Source organism: Grampus griseus, assembly GCF_964374135.1.
Source record: "Grampus griseus genome assembly, chromosome: 8".
In the NCBI taxonomy this organism is placed as follows: domain Eukaryota; kingdom Metazoa; phylum Chordata; class Mammalia; order Artiodactyla; family Delphinidae; genus Grampus; species Grampus griseus.
Genome location: NC_139002.1, coordinates 73322130 through 73347576, shown reverse-complemented (window position 1 = coordinate 73347576; position 25447 = coordinate 73322130). Strand labels below are relative to the sequence as shown.

Here is a 25447-nt window from a genome sequence, read left to right as displayed (position 1 = left end):
ACAGGCACTTATGATTAAATCAGCTATTATGATATTGAATATTGAGGGCTTTCTTTTGGCCAAATATGTGGGGGTTTTTTGGCCATGCCATGCAGCTTGCAGAATCTTAGTTCCCCAGCCAGGGATTGAACCCAGGGCCCAGCTCCTAACCACTGGGCTGCCAGGGAATTCCCCAAAAAATGCTTTCTTGTTTTTTTTAAATGGTAGACCTTTTCCTTTTTCAAATTGAGGTAAATTGACATAAAATATTATATAAGTTTCAGGTGTACAACATAATGATTCAATATTTGTATGTATTGTGAAGTGATCACTACTGTAAGTCTAATTGACATCCATCACCATACTTAGTTACAAAAATTTTTTTCTTGTGGTGAGGACTTTTAAAATCTACTCTTTTAGCAACTTTCAACTATGTATCCCAAAGTGTTTATTGCAGCTTTTATGTGCATGAGCTGGGAACTGAGCTGGTGACAGGAATAGTAATGGATAAAATAGGTTTGGTCCCTGTTCTCAGGGACCTTACAATCTAACACTAGAGAGAGCCAGTAATTAGAAAGAAAAAAGCACAAATACATAATTACAAATTGTGATAGGTTCTATGAAGCAGAATGCTGGGGGCTGTAAGAATTTATGAAACGGGTCCTGAGCTAGTTCAGAGAGACCTTCCTTGAGAAATAATACCTGACATTTATTGAATAGTCACCATACGCCAGTGTATTAGCTTGCTAGGGCTGCCATAACAAAGTACCACAACTGGGTGGCATGAACAACAGAAATTTATTTTCTCACAATTTTTTTTCTTTTTTTTTCTTTTTCTTTTTTTTTTTTTTTTTGCGGTATGCGGGCCTCTCACTGTTGTGGCCTCTCCGGTTGCGGAGCACAGGCTCCAGACGCGCAGGCTCAGCGGCCATGGCTCACGGACCCAGCCACTCCGCGGCATGTGGGATCTTCCCGGTCCGGGGCACGAACCCGTGTCCCCTGCATCTGCAGGCGGACTCTTAACCACTGCGCCACCAGGGAAGACCCCAATTTTCTCACAATTTTTGAAGCTAGAAGTCTGAGATCATGGTGTCAGCAGGGCTGATTTGTTCTGAGACCTTCCTCCTTGGCTTATAGATGGCCATCTTCTCCCTGTGTATTCTCTCTGTACCTCTGTCCATATTTACTCTTCTTATAAAGACAACCATCATATTGGACTAGGGCCCACTCTAATAACCTCATTTTAACTTAGTTATCTCTTTAAAGACCCTATCTACAGGGAATTCCCTGGTGGTCCAGTGGTTAGGACTCTCGCTTCCATTGCAGGGGTCACAGGTTCCATCCCTGGTTATGGAACTAAGATCCCACAAGCCGTGTGGTGCGGCTAAAGAAAAAAAGATTAAAAAAAAAAAAGACCCTATCTACAAATATGGTCATACTCTGGGATCCTGGGTGTTTGGATGGAAGAAATTTTCTCATATTGAGGTGTGGGGAAGTCATCCTGGCTTATACATGATTTAACTTTAAACTTTATGCTAACTAGAATAGCCTGTTTTGTGGCGTATTAAGCATACACTGTACATCTGCTCTAACCATTAAAGAAAAGGGTGCATTGTCCAGAAGTAAAGAATGTCTCTTTTGAAGATAGAGATAAATACCTCCCTTCCTGGAACATCAATGCTACACTCCTTTGATGATAAGACTCTCTTTGCAGGCGCCAAGACCAGGCTGATTTGCTGTGTACGTGCTCATCTATCTTCTTTGAAATTTTGAAGGAATGTACCCTGTAATGTTTGATGTTCTTTGCTCTGACAAGATACAAAGCTGTGCTAAAAACCATGCTTCTTTGGAACAGTGCCTCAGAGCTATCTGAGAGACTGTCTCCTTGGCTATAGTCCTCAGTTTGGCTCAAATAAAACTCTTTTCTAGTCCCATTACAGATTTTTTATTGCTTATTTCTGTCAACAATATGAATTTGAGGGCACAACTCATCCCATAACAGCCAGATATTAATCTATAGCACTTACATGCATTATTTTACAGCAATCCTATCATTGCTACTTTACTATTATAGATTAAACTGAGGTGCAGAGAGAGGTTACGCACTTGCCTAAGGTCATACAATACCTAAGAGTCATGAAACCTGGGGCTTGAACCCTGATAACAATCACCACAAGCTTATGGAGTGCTGAACGAGTTGGAGCTGGTCCTGCAAAGGCTAGAGGGCACATACCAGACAGACGGGATTATATGTAAAGGACCTGGAGTAGAAGAGAGCTTGGCAATTCTGACAGAATGAAAGGGTCAAGTTGATGACGTTAAAGAAGAGGGCCAGAACCTAGGGGCAGGACGGCAATAAAGATGCAGACCTACTAGAGAATGGACTTGAGGACACGGGGAGGGGGAAGGGTAAGCTGGGACGAAGTGAGAGAGTGGCATGGACATATATACACTACCAAAAGTAAAATAGATAGCTAGTGGGAAGCAGCCACATAGCACAGGGAGATCAGCTCGGTGCTTTGTGACCACCTAGAGGGGTGGGATAGGGAGGGCGGGAGGGAGACGCAAGAGGGAGGGGATATGGGAACATATGTATAACTGATTCACTTTGTTATAAAGCAGAAACTAACACACCATTGTAAAGCAATTATACTCCAATAAAGATGTTAAAAAAAAAAAAAGAAGCCAGGGTAACTCATAGCAGTCCTTTCAGGCCACGATAGGACTAAGATTTTGGTCTTCATCCTAGGAACAATGGGAAACCATTGACTCTACCCGCTGAATAGAGAGAGAACCACTTGAAGGAACTTTTAAAATCTTAGTTTTAATTTTTAATAGATGAGGAACCTGACATCTGTTAGTTTTTTCAATATATTACACCCAAGATTCCATATAACTTACAATCCTGTGAGGGGGAAATATTTGTAGAGTTGGCCTCCGGCAAGTGTGAACTACTTAAAATAGATGGGTATGTATTTGCAAGGAACTATGGCATAAGTTACAGTATGCTATGCTGGGCTCCACAGAGGGCGTAAAATCATTGAGAACTACAGTTCTGCCATTGGACAAAGGCTTAATTTTGGTCTGTTGTTTGGGCAGCCTTAAATGGAGAAAGGTAGTTAGGGCCACACCTCAGCGTTAAACTTCGGTTGAAAAAGGAAGACAGAGAGGCTTTGCCTAATATTTTTAAACAGCTTTATTGAGATAAGTTACATACTGCAAAATTCACCTGTTTTAAGCGCACGATGATGTGCCATCAGCACATCCAGTTTTGGAGCATTAAAATCACACCAGAAAGATCCCTACTGTTTGTAGTCGACCCGGGCCTATTCTTACCCACAGCCCCAGGCCTGCCTAATTAGTGTATTTTACTGAGTAAAAACTACCCCAGATAACCTTAAGAGGAAATCTCGACTGGACTCCCAACGAATATGAATATGTACATATAAATATATGTACGTTTTGATCAGTGAGCCTAGTATATCCAGGCCTGGGGTGTATGTGAGAAATTCCTCCATTTACCCACTGAGCAAAATACACAGTTCGCTGCCCTACATGGGGCTTATTATCTGGATGAGGCACAAGCTGTAAGCGGGCGCCTCTATACACGGCACGCGTGCATGTGTGTAGGAGGTGAGCACACACGCCCTGTGCCAAGACGCTTTGAGTAATGTGTACCCAAGACAGACGACCAGTCGGGGCGGTTTGCGCCTGCGCAGCTTGGCGAGTGCCTACAAACGGGTAACTGAAACCCCCTGCTCGAGACCTGTCGGTTCTGCTGTTGGGACGCCGCCGTCTCAAACCTGAGCGTCCACCTGTGACACCCAGCGAACCCAGGCCTGGTAGGTAACCCCTCACCTCGCCCACCCTACCGAGGGCTCACAATGAGCATCATAATTGTCACGCCTCAAGCCAAGGCCCTCAGGGTAGCGATTCTCCCTTGGCCACACCCCACAGTTTACTAGGCCGAGTCTCATTGGTCGGTGAAGGGCTTAGTCCCGCCCCTTCGAGCCGACGCCAACAGCCACGTACTACGTTTCTACGTGTCTCGAGCCTGAAAGCGGAAGTTACGCCAAAGAATCGCGAGGGAAGCGGCGGACCTGGAAGGGTACTGGCCGCTGGAGGAAAGGGGGTGGGCAGACAGCTTTGGAAGGCTCCGGAAGTGGTTGTGCAGAGGAGGGGTGGGAGAGGGGTTGGTCAGGCAGTTCATTCGGATGTTGCTGGTCGCCTCGCTAAGGCGCAGATTCACTCTTCTCCGAGAGGCTGGCCCAGCCCTCCGCCTCGGCCAGAATGGACTTCAGGGAAGTTCTCCTGATAGCTTCCAAAGCACAAGGTGTCAACAACGTGCCGGTAAGTACCAGCCGGGGCGCGACTGTAGGAGATCCTGGACTTTCAGTTCCGAATGTGTGGCCCATGGAACTTCCAGGAATCCGTCTGTCGGCTCCGGGAAAGGAAAGACCTGGACGCCGTTTTTGTTTGTTGGTTGGTTGGTGGTTTTGTTTTTTTCTCTTGGACATGTACTTCTGAGTACTGGGGGTGAAGACGGGCTTGAGATGCGAGGCGGGAGCCTTCTGACGAGCGGCTTGTTTAGGCTGTTAACACCCTGCAACTTTGCGCTGGTGAGTAGAGCCATGCCTGGCACATAGTGGAATCTAGCGCTAGTAGTTTCTAGCTTCGGCGTAAACTTCAACCCAGAGGTTGGGGAGTTCAGGAATTTTAGGGACTTGGCCTGATAGCTTTTGAGGCGATTTCCCGCTGATCTTTGGGTCAAACGTTTTGTGATTTCCCAAAAAAGTTCTTTGACTTGTGGTCCCACCCACTCCCAACCAACCAGGTGATTGAATTATCACCTCCCAAGGCGGGAGTTGAGTGGATTCCACGAAATCCTTGGCCAACAGAATGAGTGAAATAGTTTCAGCTTCCATTTATTTGTGGTCTTCCAGATTTGTCTTTGTTTCAAATCTAGGTCCCATTTACTCACTAAGGTTTGCTAATTCGCTAATATTCGCAGAGCGGTGTAAGACTTTAAATGAGGTAGTGAGTGAGAGTGCCTGCTTTGCGGGGGTGTAGCTGTTTTGCATAAACTAATCATTTCTCTATCATCAGAGGGTACCACAGCCCAGCTGTAAACCGATAGATTGCATTGTGTTACCTGCAGTTTGAGCGATGAGGTGTAGAGCTCAAATGGCTCTCTTTTAAAGTCAATTCAACTGGACCTTATTGAGCTCTCACTATTCATTTCTTAGATTTTTGTATATTTGCAATATTTTTTTCCCTCCCCTGTGCTTTTCTTGTCTTTTGAGGCTGGCTCATTCTTTTTACTCTTTTGAAGATATTGATCTAAAAATAGTAAAATAACTGGTAAATAAAACTGATATTCATCAGCTTATTATATATATTCACATCCCATCCCAAATACTCCGAATGATCTTGAAGTTATGAAATCTTGAATGACAGAATTACTTTCTGCATCTGTAAATTTCCTAGACAAGTCGATATTGGATCTAGTAACATTCATATTTGCATAAATTAGGTCCATATCTCATTCTACATCTTACTCAATTTCAGTGGAGGTCAGAGATAGATAATACTAGCCCTGATGCCGAAGACTATTCTGTGGAAGAATCAGAACCAAGTTACTCGTTTCTTATTCTAAAAACCAATGGTTGCTGAGAGAAAAGTACGTATTTCTAGAGCAGAAGTTTTCAAACTATGTCTGTATTTCAGAATATATATATTATCGATTTATCTATGATTGGAATAACAAAGATTGAAAGCAAAAAGGGAAATGGGTAAATTGGCGGTCATTTAAAATTTAATAGATGAACATAGGCATGTACTTCATGAAAGCATGCTTTTCCCTCCCACCCACCCCAAAAGCTAGTAAGCCTGGAAGTTTGATTTAGTTATCAGCATTATAACTCTTATCTTTTTACTTCAGATGAAAGTAAGTCACAGAAGAAACTATTGAGGAATAGAGCAAGATTGTATTTAATTTAATCCATTATCTTGTTTTTACTCGATTCATCTAATTATTTTAAGTTATTGAATATTTGCTTTATCAGCTCAAAGTAAAGCCTTTTAGAGCACACTATCACTTGTGAAATCTAACACGTATTGTACAGTGTAAGACTGTTACAAAGCAAGTATCCTTATAAGCCACCATCCAAGTCAAGAAAAACATTTCTGCACGGACACACACACACACACACACACACACACACACACACACACCCTGCTTGACAAAAACTTTATTGATTGAATTATGGTCTGAGAACCACAGAGGCTTTGCAGTAATTGCAGATAACTCCATCCCTCTCTAGTGCTTGGTTCATGTTTCTCTTTTAGCCATCTCTTCCCCCACCTTCCATTTGGATCCTATTGGAGCTGACTTTTGATTTCAGTCATCAAGTTCCTGTGTCACACCTTTGCTACAGAAAAGAAGTACACTAGCATTGATTGGACTAAAATCCAAGGGAGGCTAAAAGCTGAAACACCTGTACAGCCATTTGGAACTGTTTGCAGGGCTTTTATTTTTAAGATGTGTCTACTATATCTGACTTGAAAAGCAATGAACAGTTCCCATTGAGACAGCTTTCTTTTACATTGTTTCTTTTTAAGAGAAATAGTTACCTTTATAATGTTTTAGTTAAAATAAAAGAAGGATTGCATCATGCCTAGAAATATTAGGCATGCTATCATTTCTCAGTGGAAAACTGAATACAAAAAAACAGCTGATCAAGGTGATGTAACCAGTCACTGTTATTAGCTCTGTTATTTTAAAGGAGGAAAGATATTTTTGGTAACCTTGCCCTTAATATTTTTCTCCCTGGGTTGCTCTAACAAAAACAAAGTGGTTGTCTTGTTTAGTATAATAGAAGAGCTTAGAATCTGGATTCTTACAGGTTACAAGTAACTATAATTGATGGCTTGTAGTGCATGAGGCAAGTTAAATGGTCTTTCTCACGATCAGTCTGAAAATCATCCCAGACAAGATACTGTAGCTCTGGTGTGACCCTCAGATCAAAAAGTAAGGGGAAGCCTTCATATAAGGATATAAGGATTTGGGGAGCTATAGACCCTTGAGGGTAAGAATATAGGTACTTTATAGTAGTAACATTTCCTTTTTTTTAAATTGAAGTATAGTTGACTTACAATATTGCATTAGTTTCAGGTGACAATATAGTCATTTGATATTTTTATAGATTATACTCCATATAAAATTATTATAAAATACAAGCTATATTCCTTGTGCTGGTTATATTTCCTTTTTTATTTTTAAAAAGCTTAAAATTTTTTTTAAATTATTATTGGAGTATAGTTGATTTACAATGTTGTGTTAGTTTCTGGTGAACAGTAAAGTGAAGCAGTTATACATATACATATATCCACTCTTTTTTAGATTCTTTTCCCATATAGGCCATTACAGAGTATTGAACAGTTCCCTGTGCTATACACAGTCGTTATTATCTATTTTATTAGATAATAAAAGGTCCTTATTATCTGTTTTATATATAGTAGTGTGTATATGTCAACCCCAATCTTCTGATTTATCCCTCCCCGCCCTTTCCTCTGGTAACCATAAGTTTGTTTTCTACATCTGTGACTCTATTTCTGTTTTGTAAATAAGTTCATTTGTACCATTTTTTTTTTAGAGTCCACGTATAAGCGATATCATATGATATTTGTCTTTCTCTGTCTGACTTCACTCAGTATGACAATCTCTAGGTCCATCCATGTCACTGCAAATAGCATTATTTTGTTCTTTTTTATGGCTGAGTAATATGCCACTGTATATATGTATCACATTTTTATCCACTCCTATGTCAGTGGACATTTAGGTTGCTTCCATGTCTTGGCTATTGTAAATAGTGCTGCAGTGAACATAGGTGTGCATGTGTCTTTTCGAATTATGGTTTTCTCCAGATATATGCCCAGGAGTGGGATTACTGGATCATATGGTCATTCTGTATTTAGTTTTTTAAGGAACCTTCATGCTGTCCTCCATAATGGTTGTACCAATTTACATTGCCATCAACAGTGAAGGAGGGTTCCGTTTTCTCCACACCCTCTCTAGCATTTATTGTTTGTAGATTTTTTGATGATGACCATTCTGTAGTTTTGATTTGCATTTCTCTAATAATTAGTGATGTTGAGCCTCTTTTCGTGTGCTTTTTGTCCATCTGTACTTCCTTTTAAAGAATAGTACAGGCCAACAAAAAAGTTTCTGCAGGCAGTCACTTTGTAGCCCTTGACGATAGTTGATTATAACTGGATTATTTCCCACTCTTAGATCTGAAGATGACTTTTGTAGTGCCTGGGGCAGCTTTAGATTTCTAGCCTGGAGCAGTACTTCTGAACTGGTGTTTTAGGGAAGGGGTCTTTTAGAAACTACTGCCCCACAGAGATTCTTTCTCTTCCCCATCACTACCTAGACAATCTCTTTATGAATAATAAGGATAAGAGTAACAACAATTAACATTTATAGTGCTTCCTTTGTGCCAGGCACTGTTCTAGGCACTTTTTGTATATTAATTAATTTAATCATCATAATAACTATATATGGAAGCTTGTTTTACAGATCAGGAAACTGAAGTCCAGGGAGATGAAGAAACGTTCCCAGAGTCACACAGCTAATAAGTGACAGGGTTAGTCATGGCAGAGCAGAGAATGTAGTCCAGGCAAACTGGCTTCAGAGATCTTGCTCTTAATCACCACCCTGTGTTGAATGAGGAGAGTCTTTTGGAAATGGAGTGGTGAGGAAGGTTGTCTTCTATAAAGCCTGAATCCATCTAGCTCCCTACCCCCAACTCCAGCCTAATATAGCCTCGGGCAGTAACCCTATTGTTTTTTTGATGACACTTCTCAGTGTACAGTAAAGTCTGATGGGAGAGAAATTTAAAGACCAAACTAACAGCATATGGAAACTGGAGGACAGAGATATACAGCCTGTTTGGGAGAGTGCCAGCATAGTTAACAGAAATAGAGTCTGAGGTTGAGGGAAAGTTCAGTGGTGGACCTGTTTGGGGTAATGGCACGATCTAAGAGGCAGGTAGAAATTAGGGAATGGCATTTAAGAATGAGGTTCGAGCTAGAGATGAAAATATTGGGGTTAGGTTAGAAGTGAAGCATGTTGTAGTGGGAACACTTTTGCCCCTGAGTCAGGAGACCTAGATTCTAATTCAGACACTGCTACAAATTGTGTGAGTGATAGACAGTAAATACACAGTTGTCTTTTGGGGGCCATTTCTAACATGAGGTTGGACCAGAGGCTCTGAGGTATCTATTTGATACTATTAATACATCTTATATAATCTGGTATATTTTTTAAACACAATAATAGTAAAATTTACATTTGACCCCATAGCAGTCTCGAATAGCATGCTTTTTGGTGGTTTTATTTTCACCCTCTTAGCTACCCAGCTAAGCAAGCCTAATGCAAATCAGTGGTTTTCCAGGCCTGCATTCATTCCCTGAGTATGATGTTTTGAGAGGATTGTAGAAGTTGTGCAGTCATTATTAAAGTTAAGGATAAATTCTTTTTTATTTTGGCTGCGTTGGGTCTTCGTTGCTGCGCGCAGGCTTTTTCTAGTTGCAGCGGGTGGGGGCTACTCTTCATTGCGGTGCGCGGGGCTTCTCATTGCGGTGGCTTCTCTTGTTGTGAAGCACAGGCTGTAGACGCACGGGCTTCATTAGTTGTGGCTCGCGGGCTCAGTAGTTGTGACTCGTGGGCTCTAGGGCACAGGCTCAGTAGTTGTCACGCATGGACTTAGTTGCTCCATGGCATGTGGGATGTTCCTGGACCAGGGCTTGAACCCATGTCCCCTGCATTGGCAGGCGGATTCTTTTCTTTTTTTTGCGGTACGCGGGCCTCTCACTGCTGTGGCCTCTCCCGTTGTGGAGCACAGGCTCCGGACGCGCAGGCTCAGCGGCCATGGCTCACAGGCCTAGCCACTCCAGGGCATGTGGGATCTTCCCGGACCGGGGCACAGACCCGCGTCCCCTGCATCGGCAGGCGGACTCTCAACCACTGCGCCAACAGGGAAGTCCTGGATATATTCTTTGAATATTTCTAACTCCTATTTGTAACCAATGATAAACCTCTAATTTATATAAAACCATCAGGAAATTTATATTTTCTACAATTACAACAATATATTATCTCCTGAGTAAAGAACAGCTTTCAAGAAGGAATTGACTATTGATTCTAATATAACATATTTGGTGAACATATATTTCCAGACTGAAAGCTCCTTATTTTCTTAATCTGACCATGACAGTATAGTTTCAATGCAAGGAACACATGTGTTTAAAAGTGACTTAATATTTTCTAGGTCACTTGGCTTCAGAATTACAAATATTGGCAAAATCTCTGATACTGTATTTCGATGGCATGAGCTTTCACTGTTGTGAATCGTTCACTGGGGCCCAGCAGAATGACTGAGTTGGCTTGCAGTATAATAAAATGGATACCCTTAGGATAAAAGAAACTCTTGTCCAGCTGCTTTTCATGAAGCTCAAACAATGAAGCAGCCTGGTGCCTTGAGTCAGATACAGAATTGGTGGATGCATCTTGATGTGTTGCTGCTAGAGCTAAATGTGACCATCTGATGTGGGAGAAAGTGCAGACAGTTCTCCTGCCTTATTAAATGGAATATAATGTAATCCCAGCCTGAAGCTTTCTTTTCAACACATGGTTCTCTGCTGGGCACCTCTGTGGGGGAAGGAGACTGTCTAATAAAATATTCTGTTACAGCAAATCTTCTAATACCAGGGTCTGACTGCAACCCCTTTTTCAAAAGTCTAGCCAGCTCAATGTTAGGAACGTCTATAGTGATAGACCCAAGAGAAAGGAAAATACACGTTCACAGAAAAACTTGTACACAGATGTTCACAGCAGCATTATTCATAATAGCCAAAAAGTGGAAACAATCTAAATATCCATTAACTGATGATTAGATAAATGTGGTATATCCATACAATGAAAAATTATTCATCCATAAAAGCAATGAAGTACTGACTATGTTACAACATGAACCTTGAAAACATTATGCTAAGTGAAAGTAGTAAGATAGGAAAGACCACTGTAGCAGTCAGGCTTCTCCAGAAAAACAGAACCAGTAGGATATGTCTTAGGGAATTGGCTCATGTGGTTGTGGGGGCTGGCAAGTCTGGAATGTGTTGGGCAGGCTGGCGCTCAGGCTGGAGCTACTGCTGTCGGAAGTGGGGTGGTGAGGAAGGTTGCCGTCTGTAAAGCTCGAATCCATCTAGCTCCCTACTCCGGCTCTCCAACTCCAGCCTAATAAAGCCTTGGGTAGTAACCCTGTTGGTGTTTTGATGACACTTGTAAGTGTTCAGTAAAATCTGATGAGAGAGAGTTTCACGTAGAAATTCTGGAGCAGATGAAGAAAAAAAAGTTTTTTTAATTGAAAAATCTTACCTACTTTGTATAATCAATTATCTACATAATCATTTACCTACGGCTTCTAAATTTTACCTTATTTTATGATGCATCTCAGTCACTATGTAATGGTACACTAGGTGCATGATTTCATTTATATGAAATGTCCAGAACTGGCAAATCATAGAAACAGAAAGTAGATTAGTGGCTGCCAGGGGCATAGGTGAAGGGGGAATGGGGAATGATTGCTGAAGGGTAAGGGATTTCTTTTTCGGAAGGTGAAAATGTTCTGGAATCAGATAGTGGTGATGGTTGTACAACTCTATGAATATAGTCATACATATTAAATGGGTGGATTTTATCGTATGTGAATTAAATCTCATTAAAAATGTTAAAAAAGAAGATCATTATTATCTCTGGAGACCCAACCCTTTTTTTTTCTCCCCAGATTTCTAGGTTTTGATCTCAACTTTGCCTAAGAGAATATTTTAATACTCTCCTGGTATCTGCTTTTGAGTGCATCAAGCTACAGAGGATGTAAGAAACTATTAATTATGACTCAGCTCGTGTCAGTAAATAAGATTAAGCCTCATCAAGTAGGACCTTGTCCTACTTAAATTGTTTCCCAGCAGGCCCGCAAAGTAAGACGTCGTATAGATTTATTGAATTCCTTCTCCATCATACGGACAGGACAAGGACAGCAAAATTGTTGGGTTAAATGTGAGGCCAGCTTAATAAGTATCCTTAAGGGATACTTAGCAGTGTTTAAAAACAAAAGCTGAATTTGAAATTGGCATGTGAATTGATGAAAATAGGTGTATACTTTGAAAAAAGCTCAAAGTAGTCTTTGGGATTCTTTCCTGAGTGAATCCGAGTTCCTGAACCCCCTCCCTTGTTTCTTTATTGTGTTCTGCCTTTCTTGTGCTTATGTTTCCCAGTCGGTGTTTCCCAAAGTGCAGTACACGTAGCTTTGGCTGTACCATGATTTTAGGTGATACATAAATACGTTTTATTCTCATAGTTGCATTTTTTTAAGTTATATATTTTGATAGGATTTGGAAAAATATAACTAAAATTCAAGCCTGTCATTTTATGGGTATTATTGCTTGAGGTAAAGCTGTAGTAATAAGTCATGGTGTTTGATCTACATGTTTTCTTAAAATTAGTAAATAATAATACAAGTGGTATACTATAAAAGGGCAAAAATCATGAAGGTGATATGCGAATGATTGAAGCTTAGTAAACAAGGCATTAAACTGCCCCATTGACACTGTGGTTTTCTCGTTCAGTGCTTGTATTCAGTCAAGAGTAGCTTTTCTGCTAGTCATATCCCATTACCTACCTCTTTAAGTCCCAGGATAGGAAGAAAGATGTCTACCCTGAAATCAAATTAGGAAGTGCTCACTTGCTGCTGTCATACCTAGGTAACAAACCAATCCTATTTTAAATAATTAACACTAATGTGTATATTGGCATTTTGGGGTAGGGGGAGCCCTGTGTAAGCTCTGATTTGGCAGGTGAATCTCTGGGCTATGTAGTTGGCAGGGACAGAAAAATCTTGAGCCTTGGCAACACAAATCCACCCTTCCTCTTCTCACATATCTACTTGATGGGATGGGGTAGAGTGAGTGTGTGCCTCTGCTTATGAGTCTATGTGTCTTATGCAACTTGAATCATCTTCATGGTAGCACTTCTGTTAAGAAAACATGAGTTTCCTGTGGATAAGGCCTATGTTTGAGGTTCTTGTAAACCATGATAAATTTTATGTATCTAGTTAGGTAAGCAATATTCTTTTTCTCCTGTTTTCCTTTCCCTTTCCTTTCTCCTTTACATATTGGGTCGCAATCCACTATGGAAAGGATTGCAACTAAATTTGCAAAGATATGGACTTCTTAAAGGATTTTATTATGACAGCCAAGGGGACTGGGAAAGGAATCTGGATGCTCTCTTTTGGAATTTCTCTCTATGTGGGATGTGTCAGGTCTCAAGCATTGCTATCACGTAGGATTTTCAGGTTGGATTAGGGCCTGCTTTCTTGGCCAGCTGCTTTGTTGGTAGACTAACTTAGCTGGAACTTCCGGCCTGTTTCAGGATGCCTTCTATTTGGCAGCTGTGTAGTAAGCATGAGTCCTTTGGCTTTCCTCCAGGAATTTCATACACATTTTGGGAGTCACTTTTTTGGTTCCTAAGTAGCTCAATTTGTTCTCATAGGTTAGTGTTTCTTAACTAGCACAGCAACAGGTTGAGTGGATAAGAATGTCATCTGCCTAAGATGAAAGAAGGAGGGCATTAAAAAATTCTTATTTCCTAGCCCATAAATTTAATTTGGAATGGTCCTAGAGATTAATCATCCTGGTCTGAGTTATTAGCTCTGTTTATCATACTTCTCTAACGATAAAACAAAAGGAAATATTTTTCCTTTTATAGTTTAAATGAACATTATTCTAGTTTTAGTCATTTCCCAATGCAGTTAGATAAAAATCAAAGCCCTGAGAAATACCATCTGTTCCAGGATAATGTTAGTACTTTTTGGGTGACATGGAAACCTGTCTAAAAGGGTTTGTGTGGCAAATTAATATTTTTTAACGAACATAGAGCTGCACTTAAAGGTTACGGAGACTTGGGCCCTTCTTGCTGCTTAAATTTCTTTGAAATACTTTTTGGCTATGGCTGGCCACCAGCTTTGCCCATGGTCAAAGTAGAATCTCATTATTTCATGTTGAAAGCAAAGTAACCTATGAAGCAGCTATGAAAATCATCTGGAGTAGGGTACTCAGGAGGAAAACAGTTGTGATAGTAGTTTTCTCTGTTTGGAAAGTTCTGAAGAAGGCTAAGCTTTTAAATCAGAATTCTAAAGCACTCAATCTGTTTTAGTGGTGATTTTTTTCAGTTCCCCCAGGCCAGGTATCTTTTTGGGAAAATAGCCTGAAAATAGTGTTTCTCTCAATTGTTCATTTATGTATTATTGAGGATGTTGAAAGAAACTCTGCACCTAAAAATAGTCATGTATAATCATATTTAGCCTGAAATTTTATAGCTAAGTTTTCATGTGGGTTATGTGATCTCTTAATTATTCAGAATAGATTTTTCAGTCAACATTTAAACCTCTCTATTGCTTCAAAGTTAATTGTGTATAACTTTTCCTCTGTTCTTATTTTTAGAAAAGATACAGTTTGGCAGTGGGGCCTCCCAAAAAAGACCCGAAAGTTAAGGGTGTCCAGTCGGCAGCTGTCCAGGCTTTTCTCAGAAGAAGAGAAGAAGAGCTCAGGAAAAAAGGTATGAATCTATAGCCTTATTCTCAATTTTAAAGTCTTCTGTCTTCACAACTAGCTTGTACCTAACCAGTGGATGTTTGTAATGTCATAACAGGCTGATGGATTTGTTGTGTGTGTCTGAGTCAGCTGTATTTATAGCATTACGTATATTCTAATGTTGATCATTTGTATGGATGTTATCTTTTATTTCCTCTTAAATTAAAAGCTTTTTGGGTATAGTGACCATATCTTCTAATTGGCCATATTGGCTCTCCAGTAAGAACTCCATTCTTTGACCTTGGTTCTTTTCCTGTTTGTTTGTTTGTTTGATTTTTGGCTGTACCATATGACTTGTGGGATCTTAGCTTCCTGACCAGGGATTGAACCCGGGACCACGGCAGTGAAAGCACTGAGTCCTAACCATTGGACAACCAGGGAACTCCCCCTTGACCTTGGTTCTGAATCTGCTTCTACCTACTTTGTATTTTAATTTTTAAAAATATGTTATTAAGAGTGCTATCTAGCGACTTCCCTGGTGGCGCGGTGGTTGGGAGTCCGCCTGCCAATGCAGGGGACACGGGTTCCAGCCCTGCTCCAGGAGGGTCCCACATGTCATGGAGTGGCTAAGCCCGTGTGCCACAAGTGCTGAGGCCCGCACACCTGGAGCCCGTGCTCTGCAACAAGAGAAGCCACCGCAATGAGAAGCCTGTGCACAGCAGTGAAGAATGGCCCCCACTCGCCGCAACTGGAGAGGGCCCGCGCACAGCAACGAAGACCCAACGCAGCCGAAAAGATTAAAAAAATAAATAAGAGTGCTACCTAAAAGGTTAAAATAGGGACACTTTTGTAAAACGAGTAAACTCAAGCAGTAGGTTTACTTTATGCAAATGACAAGGAAACTAATTCAGTAAGTTTAAGTATCCACTGATTCATAATTAATAACAACTGTTAAGTGGGTACGAATATTCTCTTAACTTGGTATATTTATTTGGTATGAACTATTTTCTATATTTAAAGCTAAAAGCCAAGACTCTCCCTTGCTTATTCATATAGAAAAACCCATATGTGACCCACTCATTATGTAAAGATGACTCAAATTGATACTTGTTTAATGACTTCCTCATTTGATTCTTAGATGTCTTCAAACTTCTTCAAACTGTAACTTGAATGTTGCTTGGTTTTGGCCACCTACTGATTTCAGATAAACATACTGTTATCGAGACCCTGAAATAATATGTTGTTTTGCCTCTTTTAGCTTTGGAAGAGAAAAGGAGAAAAGAAGAACTAGTGAAAAAGCGAATTGAGCTAAAACATGACAAGAAAGCAAGAGCTATGGCCAAGAGGACAAAGGATAATTTCCATGGTTACAATGGGATTCCTGTTGAGGAGAAGTCAAAGAAGAGGCAGGCAATGCAAACCCACACTAGCCAGGGAACAGACCAAGAGTTTGAGATGGAGGAAGAGGATGAATTCTTAGAATACAATCAAGCAGAGTCAGAGCAAGAGTATGAGGAAGAGCAAGAACCTCCCAAAGTTGAGAGCAAGCCAAAGGTCCCCCTTAAAAGTGCCCCACCACTCATGAACTTCAATGATCTACTCAGGCTGGCCGAGAAAAAGCAGTACGAACCGGTGGAGATAAAGGTAGTGAAGAAGACAGAAGAGCGGCCTATGACTGCAGAAGAACTTAGGGAGCGAGAATTCCTTGAACAAAAGCGGAGGAAAAGGAAAGCTGAGATAGATGCAGGATTACCACCAACCAGAAAAGTACCCTCTCAGAAAGAAAGTGTGGGCACAAAACTTAGCAAAGGTTCCGGAGACACGCATCCTTCTTCCAAGGGTACTCCCCTTCCTTATGCTGAGAAGAAATCCAGACCCAGCACATCTAATGAGAAACACTTGCGTTTATCTTCATCCAAATCCATGCCAGGAGAAAGGACCAAAGTAGTATCTGGCAATTGCGCCCAACCCTTGCCTTGTGAGGGCCGTGACAGACCTGTTTTCAATGGGGCTGGAAAGCCCCACTCCAGCACCTGTTCACCAGGTATCCCAAAGACTTCTGCTAAAGGGACTCCAAAATCTGCTACTGAGCACAAAGCCAAAAAATCTCCTCATCCTAGCCGTTCCAGGCCTGGACCCATGGTCACCCCACACAATAAGGCCAAGAGTCCAGGTGTCAGGCAGCCAGGCAGCAGCTCCAGCTCGGCCCCTGGGAGGCCTAGCACAGGAACTGCTCAGCCCACAGTTAGTTCTGGCCCCATGCCCAGGCGCCAGAATGGCAGCTCCAACTCAGGACCCGAGCGATCAGTCAGTGGGACCAGGAAGCCAACCAGTGACTTAAATCCCCCAGGACGGACAGTCAGTGGTACAAGTGGCCTTGGTCGACCTGCAGGCAGTTCAGGTTGCCCTGGGCGACCTACCAGTGGCTCCGGTGGTTCTGGGCGGCCTGTGGGCAGCTCTGGTGGCCTTGGGCGGCCTATGGGCAGCTCTGGTGGCCCTGGACGGCCTGTGGGCAGCTCTGGTGGCCCTGGGCGGCCTGTGGGCAGCTCTGGTGGCCCTGGGCGGCCTGTGGGCAGCTCTGGTGGCCCTGGGCGGCCTGTGGGCAGCTCTGGTGGCCCTGGGCGGCCTGTGGGCAGCTCTGGTGGCCCTGGGCGGCCTGTGGGCAGCTCTGGTGGCCCTGGGCGGCCTGTGAGCGGTCCACATGACATTCGACGACCAGTGAGTGGCTCAGGGGCCCCTAGGCGGTCAGTCAATGGCCCTGGCCAATCAGTAGTTCCAGCTGGACGAATTGTCAGCAGTTCAGGCCCTGGTAGACCAGTGAGCAGCTTTGGACCTGGGCGAACAGTTAGTACCTCAGGTCCCTCTCTGAAGCCCAAATGCACTGTTGTCTCAGAAACGATTTCTTCCAAGAATATAATCAGCCGATCCAGCAATGGACAGATGAATGGAATGAAGCCTGCCTTATCTGGCTACAGATCTGCCCAAGGTAAAATTTCCCCTCCCCCAAAAGTATTTATTTGTCACTAGGAAATTGGAAAGAATATTTTGTTTTATATAACCAAAGAGCCTCTGAACTCTTCTATGTGCTTTCAAATGTATTCTTGTGTTGATAGAATCCTGATGTTTTGTCTGTCCTATGCCAGAGAGTTCCTTTAGTAACCATGGCTTGGAAAAGTCTCTAGAAAGAGACTTATCTAGGGCCTTCTGTGTTTACTCCTGTAATGTCTCCAAGTGCAGTAAACTTAGCTATGGGGTTTGTAAGACAGGGTGAGTGTATATGCCTTTTGTGGTTCAATGAATGAGTTCATCTTTACCTCTTCATGAAAACTATGGACACCTGTCTTCAAGGACTGGCGTGTATTTGTAAGCTTGAAGCCTTTTGTTGCATTATTTGTCCATTAAATATTTGTTAAGCACCCACTATGTGCCAGGAACTATTTTAGGTGGCCTTGTGTTTCTGCTCCTTACAGTGGCCCTAGCTACCAGTCCTGTAGGATTCTGCCGTCCCAAGGTATGGGATCATTGGTGGTACCTACTAACTGCTAGGTCAGAGTTTCTACACAGTATTAAGGATTTGTTGAAGCACTTGTTAGGCACCATGGAGAATATAAAAAGAAACAAAAGATGAGATTCCATAGTTTAAACTACCTAATTCAGTCAAAACATTGGTTCTTAACCAAAGACAACTTTGGTCCCCAGTGAACATTTGGCAATGTCTGGAGACATTTTTGATTGACACAACTGGGGATGGGATGCTACTGGCATCTAGTAGATGGAGGCCAGGCTGATATCCTACACTGCACAGGACAGCTTCCTGACAACCAAGAAATATCTGGCCCAAAATGTCAGAGTGCTAAAGTTAAAGAAACTCCGAGCTAAGGAGACAAGCCACGCATATTAAAAACAACTGTAGAACAACAAAGGGAGTGTCTGTAATCAAGGACTAGAAAGCAGTTTTTCCCAGATACTGGTCTATTGATCAGTGCCTGTCTTTTGCAGAATTTTTAATCAGTCTTTTGACAAAATGACAGAAATTAGGATGATGCAGTGAGTTTTTCCTTAAAGTCAGACTTGCTCAGTTTGAACAATTATCCATATCTGAGAATCTGTCATACTTCATTGGACTTTTTAAAACTTTAATGGAATTATGGTGATAATAGATGGTAGATTGTTACCTTTGGCATCTTTTCTTGGCATGAGTAAAATTAGTGATCCTTTAGTGATTTGTAATTTTTTTTAAAGAAATTGTACTAGTCTTTTAAATCCAAAAGAGTAGGAACTACTAAGCTAGAAAATTTAACAGTTCTAATAAGCCCTGGGATAGACAGGAATTCTATTACTTGTGGGTACCATGAAGCAACAGGGATGATGTAGTAATGAGTTCATGCTGGGGGCCAGTTGGTGGCTCTGGTTGGTTGGTTGGTTTATGGCTGCGTTGGGTCTTCGTTGCTGTGCGCGGGCTTTCTCTAGTTGTGCTGAGCAGGGACTACTCTTAGTTGCAGCGTGCGGGCTTCTCATTGTGGTGGCTTCTCTTGTTGCTGAGCACAGGCTCTAGGTGCGCGGGCTTCAGTAGTTGTGGCTTGCAGGCTCTAGAGTACAGGTTCAGCAGTTGTGGCGCACTGCTTAGTTGCTCCGTGGCATGTGGGATCTTCCCAGACCAGGGCTTGAACCCGTGTCTCCTGCATTGGCAGGCGGATTCTTAACCACTGTGCCACCAGGGAAGACCCTGGCTCTGGTTTTCGAGGCTACCATCTTAATGAGTTCTTAAAATCTCAGCTTACATAGGACTTTGTTGGGACTACTAAGTTTTAATGATCTTATAAATAATGGCTTTTCTATTCTTAGGTCCTCAAAGGCTTCCCTTCCCTGGTAGTTACAAAAGGCAGCGAGAATATGAAGAGGAGGAAGATGATGATGAATATGACTCTGAAATGGAAGATTTTATTGAAGATGAAGGAGAACCTCAGGAAGAAATATCCAAGCACATTCGAGAAATCTTTGGCTATGACCGAAAAAAGTAAGGCTAAAGAAGATTTAGATATATATACTTTTTATTTTGAATAATCCCATGCTATGGGGAAAAAAAATAAACATTAATAGTAGAGGCATTGAATACAATTCTTAATTAGGAATCCTTGCATGATTGTTTAGATTTACTTTTTTGGCACTTAATATTTAAGAATTAATGCAGAATTATTTGTGTAGTTACTTGTATGAGGGCCAAAAAATATCCCTTTTTAACTGTTCTCCTTATAAGATATATATTTAATGAGAGTGAAGCAGCATGGTGTAGTAGAAATGGATTGGCTTTGAAATCAGAAAGCCATCCACAGAGCTATGTTGAAAGCCAGTTTGATCTGACACCTGCTTTTCTTTGATGTAAAAAACTTTGCTACTCAAAAGTGTGGTCCCTGAACAGCAAGCAGTGTGGGACCAACAACATTGACGTCACCCGGGAACTTGTTAGAAATGCAGGCTTTCAGGCCCCACCTTAGATCTGAATCCAGATCAGCTTTATAAGGTTCCCAAGTGATTCACATGCACATTAAAGTTAGAGAAGCACTGATATAGAGCAAAGCTCGGGGTTTGAATGGAAGTTCCACAGCTTACTAGCTGGGTAAACTTGAGTAAGTTATTTTTTAAATGACATTTGGGAGGATTAAATGAGGTAGTATACAATTGACCTGTGAACAATATAGGGGTTAGGTAAAATCCATAAGTAACTTATAGTCAGCCCTACCGTATATATGGTTCCTCTGTGTACCAGTTCCTCCCTATCTGTGGTAACCACATGTGTAGATTCAACCAGTCATGGATTGTGTAGCACTGTAGTATGAAAAAAAATTCTCATGTAAGAGGACCCATGCAGTTCAAATCCATGTTGTTCAAGGGCCAACTGTATAAGTAAATCTGTCAGCACTTGCCCTCTCCTTTGAAGTCATGGATATTAGAAATTAGAAGGCAATAGTAAGAAAAGGTCTTTAAAAAAAATTTAGCAGAAGAAAGAACTGGATTAAAAATAAGATCTAAAAACCTAATCTTAGTAGTGTCATAAGTTAGCTATATGCTTTTGGTCAAGCTGTTATCTGCCTCAATCTCTGTTCTGAATCCATGAAACTCAAAGAGATTAATATATATATAATAATTTTCATATATATTGTGCTTTCATGATTTTAATATAAACTGTCATGTAAATAGAGGTGAGTGAGTTGAGCAAACGTTGTTGGATTGGTACTTTGATCAAAATTAGATTCAGGAATAGTTGCCTTCTGGAAATATTAAGGGGTCATTTAATTTGTCTTTACTTTAGAATCTCCCCTTTACCCAACCTCTGCCCACCTCACTGTCTGCCAAACAAGGAGGAATAATCCTAAATGTATGTTTGATTTAGTTATAACGATGTTGATTTTAAAAACAGGAGGATGTAGTTCCTTTAGAAAATTGGGTTTTTCTTTTTTTTAACAACTTTGATTTTCTCTTATCAGATACAAAGATGAAAGCGATTATGCCTTACGTTACATGGAGAGTAGTTGGAAAGAGCAGCAGAAGGAAGAAGCAAAGAGGTAAGCACAGATGTAACACATTTGTGCAGAAATGTCCTAAAAATTCTTTTCTGTTCCCTCCTTCAGTTGCATCATTGGGAGCAGGGGCTTTGGGCCATGCTGTTTGAATTCCAATCCTACTTACTTGCTGTAGGGCTTTAGACAAATTCCTTAGCCTTTTAAATCTGTTTTCCCATTTGTAAACTGAGAATATACTGTTTTCATTCATTGAGGTTTTGTGAGGATTAAGATAATGTGTACAAGTTGCCCAGTGCAGTGACTCACCCATGTAGGCACACAATAAATGCTAGAGGCCTCCCCTGATCCCACTGTAGCATGTTATTTTTCTTTCCCCATCCTTAATTCCCTTTCCACATCAGATACATCTCAGTCTTGCTAACCTGTACCACCGCTGGCCTCAAGGACCTGTTGAGGAATATGAAATTCCCTATGTCTGATTCCTGTTTGGCCACCTGATATCAAATAAATGATCATTTCTTGCGTAGGGGTAACAAATGATTACTTTGTGTATAATGTTAACTTGGTGAAATAATTCACCTCATTCTCAGCTCAGAATATTAAACCTCTTTCTCCCTCTTGCCGTCCCTCCTCTAACTAGATAAAATATCAAACTAAAGTGTTGGGAAGGGAAAAGAAAAGAATGTTATTTATTGAATAAATGTTTCTTGTTCTTTATTTTTTAAAGCTGATGAGATGGCTTATATTTATTACTGTAATGGGAATATTAAGGTGTTGAGGTTACATGTAAGGCCTTTTTTCCACTGTAACTTGAGGCAGTGGCAGTGGCTCCTGGTAAAATATTCCTGCTTAGTCTGTTTTCAGTGGTAAAGGCTTGAGGCATTTTGAGTGCATCAGCACATTCCATGTAAGCTCCCAGTTGAAATTTCATTTTTGCTTTTTTAAAGAGAGTGGTAATTTCATGTATATTGATAAATACCCCCTTTTTTTCCCTGACAGTTTAAGACTAGGTATGCAAGAAGATTTAGACGAAATGAGACGTGAAGAAGAAGAAATGAGACGTCGAAAGGCCAAGAAGCTGAAGAAGCATTAGCTGCTGCTTTTATTTATTTTTGTGAAATTCTGAAAACAGTCTGCTGCAAGGAAGTCCTGCCTTCAGACTGAAGAAGCCCCTTATTTTAGAATTCTACTTGGGTACTCAAGGAGAAGGAATGCATACTGTCATCTATCTGCAGGCTGTCGTTAGAGCATAAAGTATTTTCAGATACTTTCCAGTGTGAAATCTGTAATGCAGATGACATAACACCCAGTGAGTGCTCTTACGAAGCTAACTGTTCACAGGTGCCACCCTTGATCCTGATGAGCTATGCACTCTCATGTGGGGCCGCTCACAAGTCAGCCAATCTTACGTTATTCCTTTGCTACTCTAAAAGGAAAAAACAAAAGGATTGCTCCTTTACTTCCGTAATTCTGCTGATGTGTGAGTACGGCACTGCCTGGCTGCCAATCAAATCTATTTTGTCTTGATGAGGAAACTGGCCCTTGCATTAATGCTGCCAGCAATAAAGTGACCTGTCCTAACCTATATGTTTGGATTGAGAACTTGAAAATGTAGAGTAGCTGTTATAATTATATGGATGTCATTTCTGTGACTTTGAAGTAAAAAGTAGAATAAATTGTATTCTGCATTATTCATGGATTGGATGCTGAGCATTCTTATTCACTAATTTAGGTGATCAGGCAATTAACAAAAATTTTTCCAAGTTAAAATACAAGTTATGCCATTTTATATAAGAATATTCTTTTCCAGGGTTTACTTTCAGATTTATTGTTACGTTGGCTTTAGTGTAAAATAGACAAGGTCACTGTGCTGTTTGATTTTTATCTAAAAATTTCATTTTTATATTGAAGAAAAAATACTTATTTTATTCAAACATTAGATTTGGAAGAGTAATAATAGTTTAAAAAATAAGGAAGTGACATGTGAGGCTCCCCTCCTCCCCGTTCCGCTCCCCCATTATAGAGATATTTTGGAATCCAAGGTGCCCTGGACCTTTGCATGTTAATGACTGTGTATTTTTATCTTAAATTCTTTAGTGATTAACGGTAAAAAACCAAAAACTAAATTCATGTGTATCAAGACCACCACCTTCTCTCTTTGCCCATATTGCACTTTTATTTCAAACTATGCACTGTGAAGAGATTTTTTTCCCATGTGGAAAGGATGTTCCCTGTTACTGGTATTTACTAGGCTGTGGAACTTCTTCATTCTCACCTTTCTTCAAGTCATATCTATAGACTTGTTATATCTCTTAAGCCTCAAGTCCAAGCACTTCCAATCGGGCTGACCTAGGTTCTGGCTGGAGAGAAGCCAAGTCTCAAGTAAAGTCAGCAACAGAAAATGAGGTATGATGATGCCAGAGAGCATTTGTCCTTGACTCTGAGGGTTAGGGACAGTGGGACATAAGCTTGTAGAACAATTCTGTAATAAACATTGTGGCTATCTTAAGCCATTGACTGGTGGGGATTAGGAAGTAGGTGAGGTTATCCTACAAGAATCCTTACTCTTCAACAGGTCTAAAAGTTGTTTTTGTATATTCTTTTTTATCCGTAAAGCTTTCTTTATTCTCAACTTTGGGTGTTATAGATTATCACTATTAGCCTTCCTTAATGGGATGACCCATCCTTAATGGGAATACCAGTCCTTTTAAGACTTTTGACTCATCTTGAATTGAGTTTCAAACTTTAAAAATGCAAGAACTTAATTTTGAGGTTGAATCCTATGAAAGGTGTCTTCATCACTAGGAATAACACCCTTCTAATGATCACATAGAACCGTTAAACACTGGTGGCAGAAAAGCCTATTGACTACCAATCTCAAATACCTTCAGTGAAACTGATTCAAGGGTAGTGTGATATTCCATGTAATAAAACAGGTTTGGAACATTATTTCTTTTGCTGTCACTTATGTGATTTTTTTTTTTCCCCTTCAAAAGTTTGCTTGAATATATTTTTTTCACTATTCAGACTCGTTGAAATCTGTAGTTGCGATCAAGTGCTTGTCACAGCTGAAAGATTTCTGGTGGCTTAAAGCTTACTAGCACTTTACTCAATGACATTGTGCAGTTATTTGTACAGAAAGGCACCATTGTGCTAGCTAAAAGTTCCAGAACTTGGTAGAAAAAGTCAGGTTGTGTCCTTATGTGTCATCACCTCTGGGTGCATTTCTCCTTCTATAATACAGCTGTTGATTTCAGTTTTCTTCAGCATCAGCATTATAAAAGGGCACTCCTGTAGCTCATTAGGAAAAAAAAGGTTCTGAATCTTTTAATCTTAGCCTTGTTTCCAAATCCTGTCTTCCATTTTGTTCTGCATCTCCTGACCACTCTTACAAAAAGCTCACAAACCTTTGAAGAAACTGGAATAGGCTGTTATTTTATCAAGTTTACAAATTAAGTGCTTGATTTTTAATGTGTCCTCTACTGTTTTGATTTTCAGATTTTATTAATATTTGAAGATGTGCCTTTTATTGGATAATGTTAAGTCACGAATGTAGTAATGTTATTTCAGTATTGTAATAATGTTACATGATCATGGATGCGGCATCCTCAAATACGATGTGAAGGGAAAGTAGTTTTCATAAAACTCATATAGCTCTGATTGCACAGTCCCACTTGCTTTAGGTATTGCTGTGTCAAAGCAGGGGGGACTTTCTTTAAAGGCTACTTTCAGAACTTGTCTTTGTATTTTCTCTAAACTGTAAATGCAATTATGTCCATTTGGAGGCCAGGGTTACGACATGTCAGGCAGCCTTACATGTGTGCCGTGAGAAGGTTCAAAGACTGTTAACAAGAAAGTCTATGGGAACTCGAAATTTCATTTTTTAATGTAATCCCCAAGATCTTTTCCAAGAAATACTGTTTTGTATTTTATAACTTAAAAGCAGCTGTTAGTACATTTCTGAGATATAGCAGGAGACCAAAACATGTTTGGAAAGAGAATAAATATATGAAGAGAGACTGGTTGTATTATTTTCAATGTGCTGAATATATTAGACTACTATTTATTTTGTGAATGGATGTGATGAAATAAATATTCAGGTGTTTAGTGTATGATTAAGAGTGGAATATAGATGTCTTTGGAGTTATTAAATCCATGTCTTTTACATAATGGACAAATCAAGTTTAAAGAAACATTTACATAGCATAGCTTGTTTTCTGGTGCTGTTGACCTGCAAGAGAATCTACTTTTGCATATACAGATAAAAGTTTTGCAATTTATGTATAAAAGATATT

General features: G+C 40.6%; 1 protein-coding gene across 1 annotated transcript; it reads left to right on the top strand.

Moving 5' to 3' along the window:
• The first annotated feature begins 4170 nt into the window (after positions 1–4170).
• On the top strand, positions 4171–25447 carry SPTY2D1 (SPT2 chromatin protein domain containing 1). Its single transcript, XM_082660951.1, has 6 exons — positions 4171–4329; positions 14542–14656; positions 15890–17617; positions 19477–19648; positions 21117–21194; positions 22152–25447. Exons 1-6 carry the CDS (start codon positions 4270–4272, stop codon positions 22243–22245), a joined length of 2247 nt encoding a protein of 748 aa, XP_082517077.1. The 5' UTR covers positions 4171–4269; the 3' UTR covers positions 22246–25447.